This window comes from Cavia porcellus, unplaced genomic scaffold (assembly GCF_034190915.1).
Source record: "Cavia porcellus strain 051 isolate PalLab524CR breed Dunkin Hartley unplaced genomic scaffold, mCavPor4.1 scaffold_16, whole genome shotgun sequence".
In the NCBI taxonomy this organism is placed as follows: Eukaryota; Metazoa; Chordata; class Mammalia; order Rodentia; family Caviidae; genus Cavia; species Cavia porcellus.
The window spans coordinates 38,167,304-38,183,268 of NW_026947499.1; the positions used below are offsets into that span (position 1 = coordinate 38,167,304).

The following is a 15,965-nucleotide window of genomic DNA, read 5'->3' on the forward strand; positions in this document are numbered from 1 at the left end:
GATAGATAGATAGATAGATGATAGGGAGATAACTAGACAGATAGATAGCCAGATAAATTTCTTGGCCCAAAGAACAGATAAAGACAAAGACCTAGAGAATAGAAATGTGATTTGTAGGTGAATCTGAGAAATCTGTTTCTTTGAGGAAAGAAAAGGCCATTCGTGTAATTTAAATGATTGTGAACTACATTAAAGTTAATAGTGTGCCCAGGTTTATGTGCAAAAAGAAATCCTAAAGGAAGGTACTGTAGGGCATGTTATAAGAAAGAAAACTTGAGTTGAAGGGTATGAATAAGGCCCCAATTCTACTACCAATAAAAAAGTAAGAGCATAAGTAGATATAAGATGGAAACAAAAGTGGGGAAGAGAAAGAATAACTTAATAACTTAATGATTCATTTAATATTATTCCATTTAGATTTATTTTACACATTCAAGATTTCTATAAAGGACTAGAAAGTTAAAGAACATTAAAACTTTGATTTCAATTAAATTGCTATTTTTTCCCTTAGACTCCAAGTTAGTTGAAATGTGAACATTAGTCCCATGTCCTCAGAATTGGGCATTTTTTTAAGAAAGTAATGAGATTTCAGAATATAAAAGAGGAAGGAATCAGGATGAAGTATTAAAAATCAAAGCAGTCAGTAATTCTAAGAATCTCATGTTTGTTTCTTCAAGTCTAAAAGGGGACCCGGGAATTCCATTAATTTGTCTCCTAGGTAATCCAAGTATAACACTTTTGAAAATTATTTTTTGAAACACTTTTGAAAAACTCTATTATAAACATCCTGAGAAATGAAAATTTTATCCGAGTTGGAACTAAAAGTCCTAAAAACTAAAACATTGTTCCAAATTTCCAAAGGATTTTAAATGTCCATCAATCCTGGGGCCTACCTTTTGAGATACTGAGCTTCTGTCTTCCTTGATGGATCCCAGGAATACATCTCAAATGCTCTGAGAGCCACATTACTAGGTTGGGTGGGAAATCGTGCATCGCCCTTCTGAAAACCCTACAGGAAACCCTCTGTTTCCTTTCATCCAGACTTTTACCACTGCATTTTCTATGAAACCATAATTAAAGGTCCTTTAACATGTGACCCCATGTTCAAGGACACAAGAGCAAGGAAACAACCTCCATTGCCCTCCCTCCATTGCCTCTCAAGAGTTCCACAATGGGTGTTTTCATGTTGATTGTCCAGCCGGAGCAGGAAACAATCACCTACCCTAAAACATGATCATTCTTTAGAAAGTGCTCCCTAAGTAAGCTTCATGGGTCTATAATGTGCTTCCCACTTTGTGAATATTCTGGTATACTTGCTTGTTGAGTAAAAAAGCTTGTTGAAGGGCAGCGTTCATTTTAAAGAAATCTTCTTTTACGGAGCATTTGAAAAATTACAGGATTCTGTTGATCTTATAAGCAGGTTATTTGAAAGTTACCTTATATATCATGCATTGATTAGGAATTTTTATGGTTCCTGAATGCATTAAAGTGCATTCCACACTAAATCTCTGGGGGATAAAATACCATTTTCTTTGGTATTCATAAAGCAGTGCAGAATTTTCTAGTATCTCTGGGTCATAATTAGGAATGGTAATCATTGGAATGTGTTCCTGTAAAGAATTTTGTTTATGCAAGCTTTCAAATTTTTGTAAATTTAATGTGAAGGTACATATGATGGATTATCTAGCAGTGATATATGAACTAAGACAGAAAATTGAAATTATTATACTGGCTCTAAAAATATCCATGTGGTACAAAATTAATTATATCGTCTTTGAAATGGTTTACCTGTAGCCAGTCAGTACTTTGCATTCCATTATCTCACATTGGCAGAAAATCAAAGAAAGGCATAAATCTATTTTTTATGTATAATTGTCAAACATTATATGCATGCCCAGCCTGCACGTCCTTTGATTTTAAATTATATATGTTAAAAAGGAGACAAAAACTTCAGCTTATTTGAAGTGTAGTTACTTTGCGGTGATGCTAGTTGCCGAATCAAAGGTGGTAATAATGTTTTTGTACTTTTGTTTTAAGGCTGGAAATTGAACCCCGTTGTGGGTGCGGTATACAGTCCCGAATTCTATGCAGGTAAGGAGTTTCTCTGTGCACGCAGTCTGAGTCTTTTCCCAGTGTGCTTTGCCTGCCAGTAACTAAGGGGTTTTGTAAGATAACTTACACCATGTGAATCCCTGTCCTAACAACTGCTGAATGATTTCTTTGGGCAAAACCAAGAGAGTTTTAAGCCCCTTAAAAACTAAAGGGGAATCCTATGCCTTACCTTGTGGGGTAAGTATGGATCCCTTCTTCTTGTGGCATTCCACGTTGGTTTTGCTCTAAAAAAGCATCAAGGCTGTGTTCAATATTACTATATTGAACAAGTGGAGAGCAGCTCATGCCCATTTTAATTCAGTGTGCTTGTGTGTCTTTTAGTTATGCATTTCCATTTGGGGTTGGTTGCATTTTCCTTTTCCTGGCAAAGCAGAGAGTTCCTTATTCCATAACATGGCATTGACTTGGAGTTGCCAAAATAAGTCTTGTTTCAAAAAGGAGTAAAAACAAAGGTATCTTTATTTTTGATTCATAAATTTCCCTTAGCAATTCCTCTTCTCTCTACTTTGCCTTCAAGTACACCTTTCTCTCCATACCCTTTCTCTGCCTATAAGTACCATATAACCCTCAATTCCAAAACCAAGGTGTCCAATTTGGGGAGAAGACAATCTAGACACACCAGAGACTGATTTCCTGCTTTGATGGGCTCAGCTTGTCCTGTCACTACTGTTGTAAGCCTTCTTCCTCATCAAGTAGGCTTCAGGGAGCCACCAGAACCCTAGTGTAGACTGGACACAGAAGTGTGGTAAACAAAGCCTTCTTTGATAGGGCTCTTGCTTTTGAACAAAGAGAAATAAGTAACCAATTTACCTTAGACCCAGTCACTTAGACATCTCTTGAGGGTAAATTGTATCTTTTGTTTGTCTCCTGCTGGGATGCCTAACTTTTGTTGGCTTCCTGATACAAAGTAGTCATCCTAGATGAACATATGAAACTTACCTTGGCTATCAAAAAAGAACGACAAAAAGCAAAAATTAAAAATTTGGTAAATCTGAGAAGGCTGCATATGTTAGGTGAGTTCTGGATTTAGATAGGAAGTGTTTTCATATGTTCTTCACATGTGCATTTTATTTAGCAGAATTCTAGATTAAGTACAAGAATCCTTCCCCTCCCCACATCTTTGGGAAGTAACAGCTATGTTGCCTTTCATGGGAGAGGTTGAACATAACCACAGGAGTGTCCAAGATTATGTTGTAAAATCCACCTCCTGTGAGGATACCCAGCATAGTGAAGAGCATGGAACTTGCACTCAGACAGCCCAAGCTGAAATCCTGGCTCCTCAGCAGTGTGACTCTCGACAAGTTACTTAAACTCTCTGTGCCTCATTTTTTTCAGCTGTTAAATGGGGATAATGATAGTAAGCAGCTCATAAGATTTTATTGGAATTGAAGGGATTAATACAGGAAGAGTACTACATAGTCAGTAGCAGATAAACATTTGTCAATAAAAATTAATGATGTGATACTCCACTCTTCTGCCATGAGGGAAAATTAGCTGAGAACAGATTCTATTAATTTTCTGAGCATGCTATTAGAACAGGAGACTCTACTTAATTCCCAATTGGACTAATTTAGTAGTCCTAAGTATGGAGACAGTCAATTTCTGGAACACGGCATGGTGATCCATTCGGGGAGCACACAGAAACTGAAAGATATTTTAGATCCCCCAAATGGTCAGAAAGGAGTTGGGCGTGGCTCTGGTGCATTTGTAGGTGCAGCCTGTGATATGTAGTAGCTGGATTAAGGAAGAGACAGGTTCTCTATTGCATGTGCAGCTGCAAGGAGTTGCCTCAGTGTGGAAGTTTTCTCCCTAGAATTATGAGATCACAAACAAGAAACAGGAGGTCTGCTTGTGGGGAAGATAGTACCGATATGGGAACTGTGAGAGGAGAGCCTGCATCTTTCTGTCCTGTGCTGCTGTTGCTGGTCACCTTGGCTCTATTAACCAGGAAAATACCAAATAGCCCCTTCAGTCCTACGTACATGGTTATGAGTGGTTAGAGGACATGAAGACTGGCTTATACAACAAAGATAAATTAATCTGTATTTTTTAGAGCAGTGATTCAAATTAACTGGGGCTGCAGCCTCAACTGTGAGGTCTCAAGATTATGACAGAAGGAAGGTATAAGGGTTAATATTTACTGAGAAATTTCTATAGGCCAGACACTCATCTAAGCACTTTACAAAAATGAATGTATTAAGTGCTTGTGGAAATTTCGCAAATGAGGAAACCAAGGTACAAAATGTTTATGTAACTGGCCTAAGGTTTCATAGCTTGTTAATAAACTGTCAGATATAGAAGTCAGGCTTTGATCATCTCAGTGCTGAGTTCCTCAAGATGAGCCTATACTGCTTTTTCTTTTTTGTTATTAATGCTATCATTTCTTTTGGCCATGCCCTGTGGTTCTGCTACTGCCTTGTACCTAAACCTGAAAAATTAAAGAAGTAACAAAATCATTCTGGATTTTTCTAGTCACCACTACTAGCATCACCACATTCAATTTTCTTAATTGGTTGTGTCAGGAGAGCCTTTAAGGACCCTGAACAGTCACAATTATTTCTGTGAGTTGGTCCAAGAAATTAAATCTAGAAAATTTGGAGTACGGGGAAACAAATGTTCATGAGCAAAACTGAATAGTTGTATTCCGTGCTGTTGATACCTAAATTAGCCTAAATAACTAGCTGTTTTCTTTCTCCTATATATTTGTGGGTATAGGTAGACAGAGTTTGTGATATTCTGAAGTGCGAGGAAATATCACTGCAATTTCAACACCATAGCACAATTTCTTAAATATTTTAAGGCTCACTAACATTAAGATTGTAGATAGCTTACAATCCAAATCTATAGAATGCACCACACCTGCAAATAGATGTAGAATATATTTATATTCATATCCAGGTTATAATTATTAATGTCATTCATCTATATGTCCCATGGCTAAAACTTTATAAGGCATTTTAAGTTTTTTCCAGCTATAGAAATAGTCTGGATTCATTTTGCAACTTAAAATGTGCCTCAAAGCTGAAATGAAGACCTTGTCATTGATTTGCTTTGGATATTTTATAAGCCAACCCTGTATCTGCTTCAGATAGAAAGCCAGACTTATTAGTCATTTCTGTATATGAGACACTGTTAATGACAAATTTCATAATAGTCCCATAGCATAATTATTGATTTTGTGAAGCTTATGCAGAATTAACAACCCAGCTTCCAATTGTCTCTCAGAATGGAGCATGAAAAGTTCACATATTCTGTAAATTAAAATCAATATTTTCAATCTCTCCTAAAGGTAATTTTCCTAATTTAGTAGACTTGTCCCTAACATTTATTTTCTCTTTTAATTATAAAATGGCAAGTTATTGATTTTTGTATATAACCTTTCAATGCCCCTAGTGCATTTTTATTGCTAACGCAGGGTGGGAATGGGTAAGGCAGTTGCACTTCTTAATGAGGACCTTTAATTACTAGCTGAGCGGTATTCATTTGCTTTGATAAATTATGACATTTGCTCTCTCACACACACATTCTAAGGGTAGTGTTTAGAAAGCTGTTGCAAAAGATCTTTCATTTTGCATGATTTTTACCCCGAATCCTCATGTCATTCTTACATGAGCTGTTTTAAATTCTTATTCAATACCCACCTCTCAAAGCAGATGTGTGCAATCAGTATATCTTATGAACATATATAAATCTCCTCCAAAGACAGGTGGGTGTTTTCCTATAAAGCTAACAGCATCGATTATTTTCCTAAGTCTAATCATCTTCAGACCCTTGGAGGCTTAGTCTCAAAGCAAATGATTGATAAGTCAATTAAGGGTGAAGTGGGTCTTGAAGACTTTGGCCAATGTGTATGGCCATGCCATTTTAAAGCTTAAATAAAATTGAAAACAGTGATAGAAGCAGGGTATCTGAAGATATCATTTCCTCACAGCATACCTCAAGCTCTTTGGAGTAGTTAGAAATATTGCTTTCAAGAATCTGGATGAAAAGTTCTTAAATGAGATGCTTATATTTTCTCTAAAATTATGAGAAGTTTCTTTGCCTTACAACCAAAAGACTTTTTGTATAGGAGTAGTATCTTTTAGAGATAATCATGATATCTACCAAACAAAAGGATTGATTTAAAGCACCTTTAATTCATAAGTAAGTGAAACTAAATAAAAATAAATAACAGAAGATTGTACCAAGGTGTCGGCATGGTGCTGACAAATGGCAAATTTATCTGTTTCTCAATTGCTAGTAAGATATATACTGCAGAGCTCGCCCATACCATAGATCAACCAGCCAACTCATCCCTGTGATTAAATATTCCATCCATGGGGTAAAAGGCGGCAAAGCCTAACAAGATTCATAAAATGCACCACTTGAACACACATAACTCATGTCTGTGGTTGAGAGCACCCCACCTGCAAAAGAAAATTGGAATTGAGTTAGATTACTCATGAGACGTGATCAATAGGGGGAAAGGTGAAGATCTAATGAAATGCAGATTTAAGATGCAGTTTGGGCCCCACAGCAGATAAACAATATCAAAAGTAGAGAGAAGCAGAGGAAATCAACGAGAAAACCTTAAAAAATGACAATACACAATTGTCCTGGAGTTATTATTATTATTATTATTACTCTGAGGGAGAAAAGATTTCTGAATGAATACATCTGCTGAAAATAGAAATTTCTAATTTTGAGAGGGGGAAAAAGGTAAAAAGCACGTACTGGAAGAGGAACATGTCTGGCTGCCAAGTCCCATTTGAAAAGTGGTCAGGTCTTGAAAGAGGTATATATGAAGGATCAAGTATAATAATGAGTGATGAGACCTTCACAGACTGTCAAGTAAAATATAAAGATAAAGGATTAGGGTGATCACCAAAGTCACCTGGATTATGTCCATGTCAGTAAGGACCTGGCTATGGGCCACGTGACTCAATACCAGTCAGGTGATGGGACAGTGGATTGGAATCTTAAGATGAAGGTTAGAAACGAAGAAGTTAGATACGGCACTCTATGATTGCTTATCTTGAAAGGGCAACTGTATTTGACCTCGGATTATGTGTACAAAGGTATTGGTTTTTATGGGCTTTTGACTACCATGACACATGATTCTTTTCAAAATTGGTTCAAAGGAAGATATCTGGAGGCCTCCCACACCACTGTTCCCACAGCTTGCATTCCACAGGGCCCAGTATAGTTAAAAGTGTATATGTACCTTTCAGTCACATTTTTGCACAAACATCTTTTTGATTTCTGCCCTACAATTTGAATATAATAGCACTTTTAGAAAAGTAGTATTGTCCAGAACCTACAATAACTATGGCCTTAAGGTAATTTTGCCAGAATCCTGGGTACAAAGCATGCTATTGGGGATGCTACTAAAGCAGTCTGGAAGAGACAGCACGGATGCAAAAGGTGACCACCACCACTTGCACCCTTCAAAGTCTACCTGGCCCTGATGTTTCTGCATACTCACCCAGAAATCAGCCGAGACTAGATGCTGAACAGTGGCCATGAGGAGCAGTTCCTTATGAATAATGACCTTTGGCTCCGTGATGCTTTGTATAATTTACACATGTGCCAAAATCAAATGTAGTACACTTCAGTGAACTGGAACAGGAGAGTCCAGATTTAAGTCCCCAAGCAAAGGATTTTCAGCCTGGAAATGTTCCACTCCAAAGAGTTTATCTTGTACATCTGTTTACCTTTGCCTCCCCCTTTGCTTGCAATTCACTTTGCTTCTCCCTTCTCCTTCCCCCATCTGTCTTATCAGATTTTGTTTCATCTCTGCCCACATTTGGCCTTAATTTTTATCTGCGTCCTTCCATGTCCCAAGGAGGGATGCAGCTCATCTTTAATGCAGCCTGTGGGGGATTTTACATCTTCAGATAGGATCAGTTCTTGCTTATATGCTGAAAATTGCGTTTTCTAAATTAATTGGTTCTCTTTTGGTTGCATTGGAAGTCTGTCAAGGAGTGCTCCCCATAAGGAAGAGGGTGACAGTGCTTTCCGTGTGTAGAAATCCCCCTCTTTAGGCCATAGGAGGAGAATGAGGTTTAAATATCTGGCTGTGGGTAAGTTCCATAGGGAGATTTTTGAGACTGTTATCAATATATTGAGAGACTCCAAACATCAAAAATAATAAACTAAGCCAGAATACTTTCTCTGTGACAAACACTGTACTGTCTACTCTGTGTCTTCCCAGATCCTTGTATAAATCAGCCCATTACCCTTCATCATACAGATGTTGAAACAATGTGCTTATGGAGAATTTTGTAAAAAACAAAAAAAAATCTAATTATTATATAAAGCCCTTTTTTCCTTACTTATTTTAACCCCATTTTTTCACCATCTTGATATGTCACTTTCTCTGTAAAAGTAGATGGTGGTGTGCCCTCCATATGTGCTCCTCACAAGGACACAGGAGAGATAATACATAATAAAAATATCTAGGCATTTTTACTTACCAACTCTCGTACCTTAGCAACTGCTGCCACCAGTGACACATGAGCAACTGTGGCTATCAGTGATGATCAGAAAATTTACAGAGAGACATTCAACCAGATCTTTGCTCATCTGGGGCTTTTATTTTAACTTTTTGATCCTAGAAGTGAAAAACATTTTATCTGACTGGTGTTGAGAGTCCTCAAGGCCACATCCAAGTTTGGTTATTCACTTGAAGGACCCATCAAATACAGAGGTGGTTGAACTCACAGGCACAAAGTATCATGGCAAAGAAAAAAAGATATTGAACAGAAATCAACAAGGGAATAGCACATAGGATAAAGTCCAGGACAAACCAGGAGAAGTCTGCTTTTGTCTCTTCTGGAGTCTCATACACATGTGTACTTCTCACAGAAGTGGTGTGTGACAACCAAGCTCCCCTGACCATGTCATCTGGTGTTTACTAAGGTTCCACTGCACAGGCATGCTGTACATGCATGCTGACCTCAAACCTGAACACCCCAGAGCAGAAGCAGACATTCACCATAAATCACATTGCTACCATAAATCATCTAATCAAACTTGTACCATGCAAGACAAGGCCTCCAGTTCACAAAAGCAGCCTTACCAGAGAAGGAATATTCTCAGAGGTCAGAGCACATCTTCCAGCAGTTGACCAGGGTCAGTGGGAAACACAAAGTTATCTTTGAAAAGATGAAGGATTTGAGGTAGACCAACTCTGTTGACTTAAAACTACCCAGCATAACAGTAAAAACCATGATGATTGCAAGCTTAGGTTACATAACAATGATGCTAATGATGAAAATGATGAGGAGGAGGAGGAAGAGGAGAAAAAGGATGATGGTAAAGACAAGTCATAACACCACATGGCTATAATCTAGGAACAAAAGGTAAAGTGAAATTCAGCAGTCAGCTTCTAGATACTTTCAGCACTGTAACCTTTTGGACAGCTGCTCAGTACTGTCATCATGGTCAACAGCAGCCACATACTGCGCATTGACAAGTCAGAGTGACTGTGTTCTAATAAACTTTAAGGGCAATTCTGTACACTTTGACAAAACACTTGTCATTTATTCTTCTCAAAAATATGAAAGTCATTCTTAGTTTGTGGGATGTGTAGAAACACTGGCCCTACTTTGCTGATCCTAGTTGGGAGAATCTAGATTTAATAAATACAAAGCAACCAGTTTAATTTTTTAATGAAATTCACTATTTTAGCAGTAGTACATTATATGAACCCAATAACCTTATCTCAGATCACTCAGTTATGTGATGTTCATCAGGGAAAGGTCAAAGAAAGAAAACATGTATTAATCAACATCTGTCTCTTAGTTTGTTATTTAATCTTTTACTAGAGTGTTACAATATTGAAGAGTGGGCTCTGTGCTCAGGCTGAGGTTGCAGAGATAAGTGTAGACTTTCCCTCCAAATTCCAACAGGGTGGAAAAAAATGTACAAAAAAATGATGCCTGCCAGCACACTACTAACTGTCTTTGAGTAGGAGTCAAATGAATGTTACTGGGTCTTGAGGGATAAGTAAGAGTTTATTTGTCAAAAAAGTAGTGATAGATCATTGTAAAGTTGAATAAGGATAAGTTTGGTAAAGCCTCAAGGCATTTCTCAACCTTTATCTTTAAAATCCATTGAGAAATGTATATATATATATATATATATATATATATATATATATATATATGCTTGATCTTTACCAGTTATCTACTGATGGGAGTTTCTGAGCCAAGTAGTTTTTTTTTCCAAAGACTGAAAAATATTGATCTGCTGAGATCAAAGAGTACCATCTACAGATAGATTGCAAACGACATGAAAGTATCACACATAGGAATCTGGATTCTGGAATTTATCCTCGGTGGTGGGCACAATGGAAAGACCTTCTAAGAAAATAATAAACATCAGAAATAAAACCAAACAAACAAAACTGTCTGGTGATAAGTTAGCACCTACATCTATACTCAGAGGAAGTGACAGATTCCCCAAAGGGCTTTTACCAGGGATAAGTGAAGCCCTCAAAAGTGAAAGCAGAAGGCTCCACCTGCGCCTGCACACTCACTGCCCTGATTGAATTTTTCATAACTAAACTCATACCCAACATAAAAGTTCATATAAAACTTGTTTTCTGGTCTAGTCTAAATGTTTTACAAGAAAGTAAATTAACAGAGGTTTCAAATAGGTGATTTTTTTAAAAACAAATAAAGTGTTTTACCTTGTATTGTTATTCAGTTATAAACGATGTAATTCTGAAGATGTTTTGCTTCCCTCTCTAATGTTCCTTTTCAAATTGCATAGCTATCATTTTCCAATCAATTCAATTGTAATAATTGTAAATAGAGAAAAATTCACCAAATATTGCTTAAAACCCTTAATGTAATTGTGTGTAGGTACTTACTCTCCAAGTATAAAACAACACTGCCCCTTTGTCTCTCGAAAATGAAGTGCTGAAGAGCCACCTCACAAATGGCAAAAATCCTGCTTGGATTAACTGCATTGATGACAGTTACTGCATTACTGGAACTTCTGTGGAAGTGTTACATCCCATTACAGTCACAATATTGGTTTATGAAAAATTAATAAAGCTGGTGGAAAATGGAATTCAGGATCTGCATTAGCTATTTACACCAAAGAGCCAGGCAGAATTAATTATGCCGCATGCTACATTCTAATGAGGTTTTCATTAAACTGTATACCATTATGGAAACTAAACAAGGATTATTGAAAGAATAACGCCAACGGCTGTTATTTTTTGAGAGATTAAATTAGCTAGTGGGTTACATACTTAAATCTGATGCAAAGGTTAATCGATATCTACTGATCATTGTATTAAGCCCTTTATCATTGCAAGATATGACCACCCTAACATCACTGATATTTTCTGAACAAAAAATGAATCTAGTATTGTGATCTTATACATGTGGTACGGTAATGATTGAAACCCTCTATATTAGTTCTTGTCATTTTTGAAAACAATTTTCACCAGCTGAAGTATTTTATTTGTTTTCAGCCTACAGCAGTGTGTGTGTGTGTGTGTTTTGTGGGAGGCATATTTAAATAAGGTTATCCAATTATATTTTGAGAAATTCATAGGTAAAGCATATTTTCTGCTCTCACTAGAAGTAGGGTCAGGATTTTAAACCTAATCTAGAAAGGCTTAGGGTGGCAACTCAGTGTGAATTTCCACCGCCATTCCACAGAGACATCCAGTCCCTCTCCAAATAAAGTTTTGTGATGGTGTGTAGGGGATATAGAGGAGGAAACTGAGAGCCTGTCTCAGCAGCTGTTTTTAGACTTTAGGGCTCCTAAGAGGAGATAGGGAGAAGGGAGAGGGGAGAGAGGACAAAGGGAAAAGGAGAAGGGAGCCTCTGTGTTCATGTTAGAGACTTGAAAACTCACTGTGCTTAGCTTTTAAACAAAATTTTTTTAAGCTGAAGTTGAAAACTAAAATTTCTTTAGGAGCAGTCTGTAAGATAAGTAAGTGCACTGTGGCTACCTTTAAGATAAATAGGTACAGTGCTGCAGGTCTGAGGGGAATTGTCTCAAGTACACCAATACTGAATTCTCCACATCACCCAGAGCATCTCTGCCAAGCAGCAAAGTGGACCAGAACCACATGGCCCAGTTTTCTGGTTCCACATCCAATGCCAGACATGATCTATCACATTAAAGCTTTCACATTTCAGTGTTTCCAATTAATTCCTAATCTTCCACTGCTTGATTCCATTGTACCTAGCATTATGTTAGAGGCCAAACAGAACAGTTTGCTAGCTCTGTTTTGCACCCCTTTCTGAAAGGAGCAAAGTAAGTCTTCAAAGTGACATACTTTGATATCCTCAATAACAATTACTACTATTGTCCTTATCATTGAGATCACTTATCCATTTACCAAGCATTTCCATAGAGCAGATTGAATCCTTAAAATTATATTGGATAAAGCACATATTGTCATCCTTACCTTACAAGTATAACTAAAGTTCTGAGACATCTCTTGACCTCCGGAACATTGAATATCTTGTAATCAGAGTGGCTAGAAGAGAAATTGACAAGACTATCGTTTTTCAGCTATACCTTAGAAATTAGAAACTGTTTTATTTCAGTCTTGCGAACAGGATTTTCTTATCTACACAAGATTTATTCTGTATATAGAAATTCATTCTATACATAGTGAAATTGAAAAACCAAACCTTAGAAGTTAAAACTCATATTCTGTGTTTTTATTGTGGCTGATTTGCTAGAAATCCACAAATACTCCATGAGTCCTTTTTGTTTGAGTAAGTTCAAAAGAAATTTGGAGCAAATGTGTTTTAAAAGATGACTTTTAAAACTTTTGATCTGTACTGATAACATGATATCCTCTGAAACATTTAATGACAGTTACCTGGGTAAGGAACATTGATATCCCAAGCAGTGGTTACTGTTCATATTGTTCCAGACACTGAGAGGGTGTTAAGACATTGGCTAGGAGACTTATTCTGATGAAGAGCAGGTAGCAAATATTTTGAGCTTCACAGACCATGAGGACTGACTGGTCCAACTACTTTGTGCTACTTTACTCCACTGTTGTAGCATAAACTATGGAAAACACAAATGAATATGCTGTGTTCCAGCCAAATGTTGCTTATAGATACTGAAAATGCAAAAATTATTCTTAGCTTACAAAACAGATAATGAGGCCAGTTTTAGCTAAAGTTTGCTAACACCCAAATATTTAGAATATTTAGAAGAATATTATTAAAATCTCAGGCTCTGGCACCTGGTTGTTATGATTTTGCATTCAACACCACAAAATCTCTGTGACCTTGTACAAGAACTTACATATTTCTGTCTCAATATCTTCCTCCATGAAATAGTACAATAATAGTATCTGCCTTACAGGGTTGTAGAGTAGGTAAAAAGGCAAGTTAAATTTTAAGCAGGATGTTTGGCCTTTTTAAGGATTCAGCAAGAAATTTTGGAATTGTTATGTTTATAAAATTAAATACTTTTCTTTTTTAAACCATCTTTAGCCTAAAGTTTGGAAGCAAATGGATAAGGATCAGTCACTCAGATTTTTAAACTTCAAATAATCAAGGAAAATGTTGTACAGAGATTCTTGGTATTATTCTTGCAACTTTTCTGTAAAAGTTGAAATTAACTTAAAATAAGTGAAAAGAGAAAAGAAGCAATGTCGTATTTCTTTTTGAATTATTATTAAAGTCAAAACTTACAAAAATAAATAGAGTGAGGGATTATTTACATGATAGGCAGATTTGCTTCAGGGCTCCTTTAAATATGGAAATCTCTTGGTACAATTAAAACATGACTTGATTTATAGGAATTAAATATACATGCAACATTTCCTTGGAACATCTGTGCCTAAGTGGAAACATCCCTGTATTTAAAGCTGTACCATGGCTTTTCAGAGAAACACATCTTTCAGGCTTATATAAAAACATTAGGTATTAACTGTGGAAATATTCTTACATGGATTAGTTCAGTGCTAGTCTGATGTTCAGAAATGCATAACAACAAAAACATGCACAGTCCATTGGGCCATTGGATGAATTTTTGGATACATTTGTCAGTTGGAAATAGCCGCCTTTCTTGGCAGGGACCTTATGGCAATTACCCAGGCCTCTGAATCTAACAGAAGTTTGATGCTAGTATGAGGTATGAGTGAAAAATAAGATTAATGTCTAATTTTAATTTTTTTTCAAAAACTATCACAATAGAAGACACAGTAGAACACCCAGATCTCCCTCAAAGCACCCCCCCTCACACACAAACTGTCCCCTTTCTGAAGCAGTTCCGGAAGTCTTCTTTCATGAGTGTCTTTTGTTTTACTGTAGTGGCTGCCTCCGTGTCCAAGTCCATTCTAAGAACTTACCTTTCATTTTGATTCTGGAGAGGAACCAAAAGTCACACAAGTGGCAAATCTGGTGGGTGAGGTAGAGAAAGACACACCTTAATGTTTCCATAAGCCTACATTTTCTTAGGATGGCACATGGCAGAGGGATTCACCACATTCTTGATCATTTGGCATTCTCTGGGGAATTATGGTGACACAGGAAGTTATAGGAACAAATAGTGGAATTACCACCACTTCCCAAAGTATTGCACCAATTCCAAAGAAGTTTAAGCTGTGCGTGGTAAAATGAGCCTGTAATTCCAGCACTCTGAGCAGCTCTGGTAGGAGGACCACTAGTACAGGCTTACCAACTTGGTGGCTTTGTGAGTCCCTGTCTCAAAATAAAGTGTTGGGGATGTAGCACAAGATGAAGGCCCTGGGTTTAATGCCCAGCACCAGACACACACAAAAATGTTTGTAGGCTTCTGATGCAGGAAAGTGTTCATTCTCCTTTGTCTACGATTGAAATTTTACTTACAACCATTTTCTTTTTTTAGTCAAAAGAAATCCCATTTTTAAAAAATTTCTTTTAAAAAACATTCTAAAAACTGAAGAAGCTAGAAAAGTGACTGAAACCCATAGCTTATTTTTCACCTATAATGTGCCTTATAGAATGTTCCTTGCTTTTGCTAAACAAAATAATTACTCTCTGCCTCCTTATTCCCACATGTAGAGAAAGACTGATACTATCTGGCCCTTATTATAGGATGGGGAGGCAAGTGCAGTGTAAAAATTCTTTGGCTAATAGTGAGTTTTAAAAGTCTTTTTAAAATATAAAATCAAAATATTTTTAACACTGACAACTCATCAGTAATTACCTTTTTCACTTACAAAAGCAACATATACAAACATACAACTCACTTTTATCAAAGTGATAAAATCCCAAAACATACAACTTACTTTTATCAAAGTCACAATACTTTTATCTAGTAAAAATTGTTCTAAGCTGGAACATGACAGCACATGAATGTAATTCCAGCACTGCAGGATCCTGAGGCAGAGTTCAGCCCCAGCCTGGGCAATTTAGTGTCTCAGCAAGATGCTCTTTAAAAAAATAAAACAAAGTAAAAATAAAAATGGGCTGGTGAAGTTTATCAAGTTCAGTGCACAGGCCTTAGGTTCAATCTCCAGGACCATAATAAAAACAGTTCTAATTTATTTTTATTTTACTTTATCTTAGTGCCTCATGATTGGGGTAGTATTCATAATCATTCCTTTCTTCTTTGGTTGTGTCTGTCATTGTCATTGATCACATGGAGGCTAGAAGGAACAACAACGTTGTTGTTTTGAAAGTCCATGAAGTTTAGTACAGGGGGCCCAGAGCCCAGCATAGTGCCTGCCACACAGTAGATAAAGGGGGCTACCTGCCAGAAGCATGGTGATGTTGCTACTCCCTCTCTTCTGAGCTGAGCTCTCAAGCAAAGGGGCTGAGGTCTGCAGAGGTCCTTTGTGCTAACTCAGCCACTGGTCTGTGGGGTTTCCTCTCAGCCCACTTTGCAACCTT

At 37.0% G+C, this 15,965-nt stretch overlaps 1 protein-coding gene across 43 annotated transcripts in view; it reads left to right on the top strand.

Annotated features, from left to right (window-relative positions):
- Positions 1 to 15,965, top strand: part of Rbfox1 (RNA binding fox-1 homolog 1) — a 2,027,889-nt gene that overhangs the window by 1,932,601 nt on the left and 79,323 nt on the right. For all 43 annotated transcript variants that reach the window (XM_063226464.1, XM_063226445.1, XM_063226453.1 and 40 more), the window contains one exon: positions 2,038 to 2,091. In XM_063226464.1, the coding sequence (XP_063082534.1) occupies positions 2,038 to 2,091 (54 nt within the window). The remainder of the gene's footprint in view (positions 1 to 2,037; positions 2,092 to 15,965) is intronic.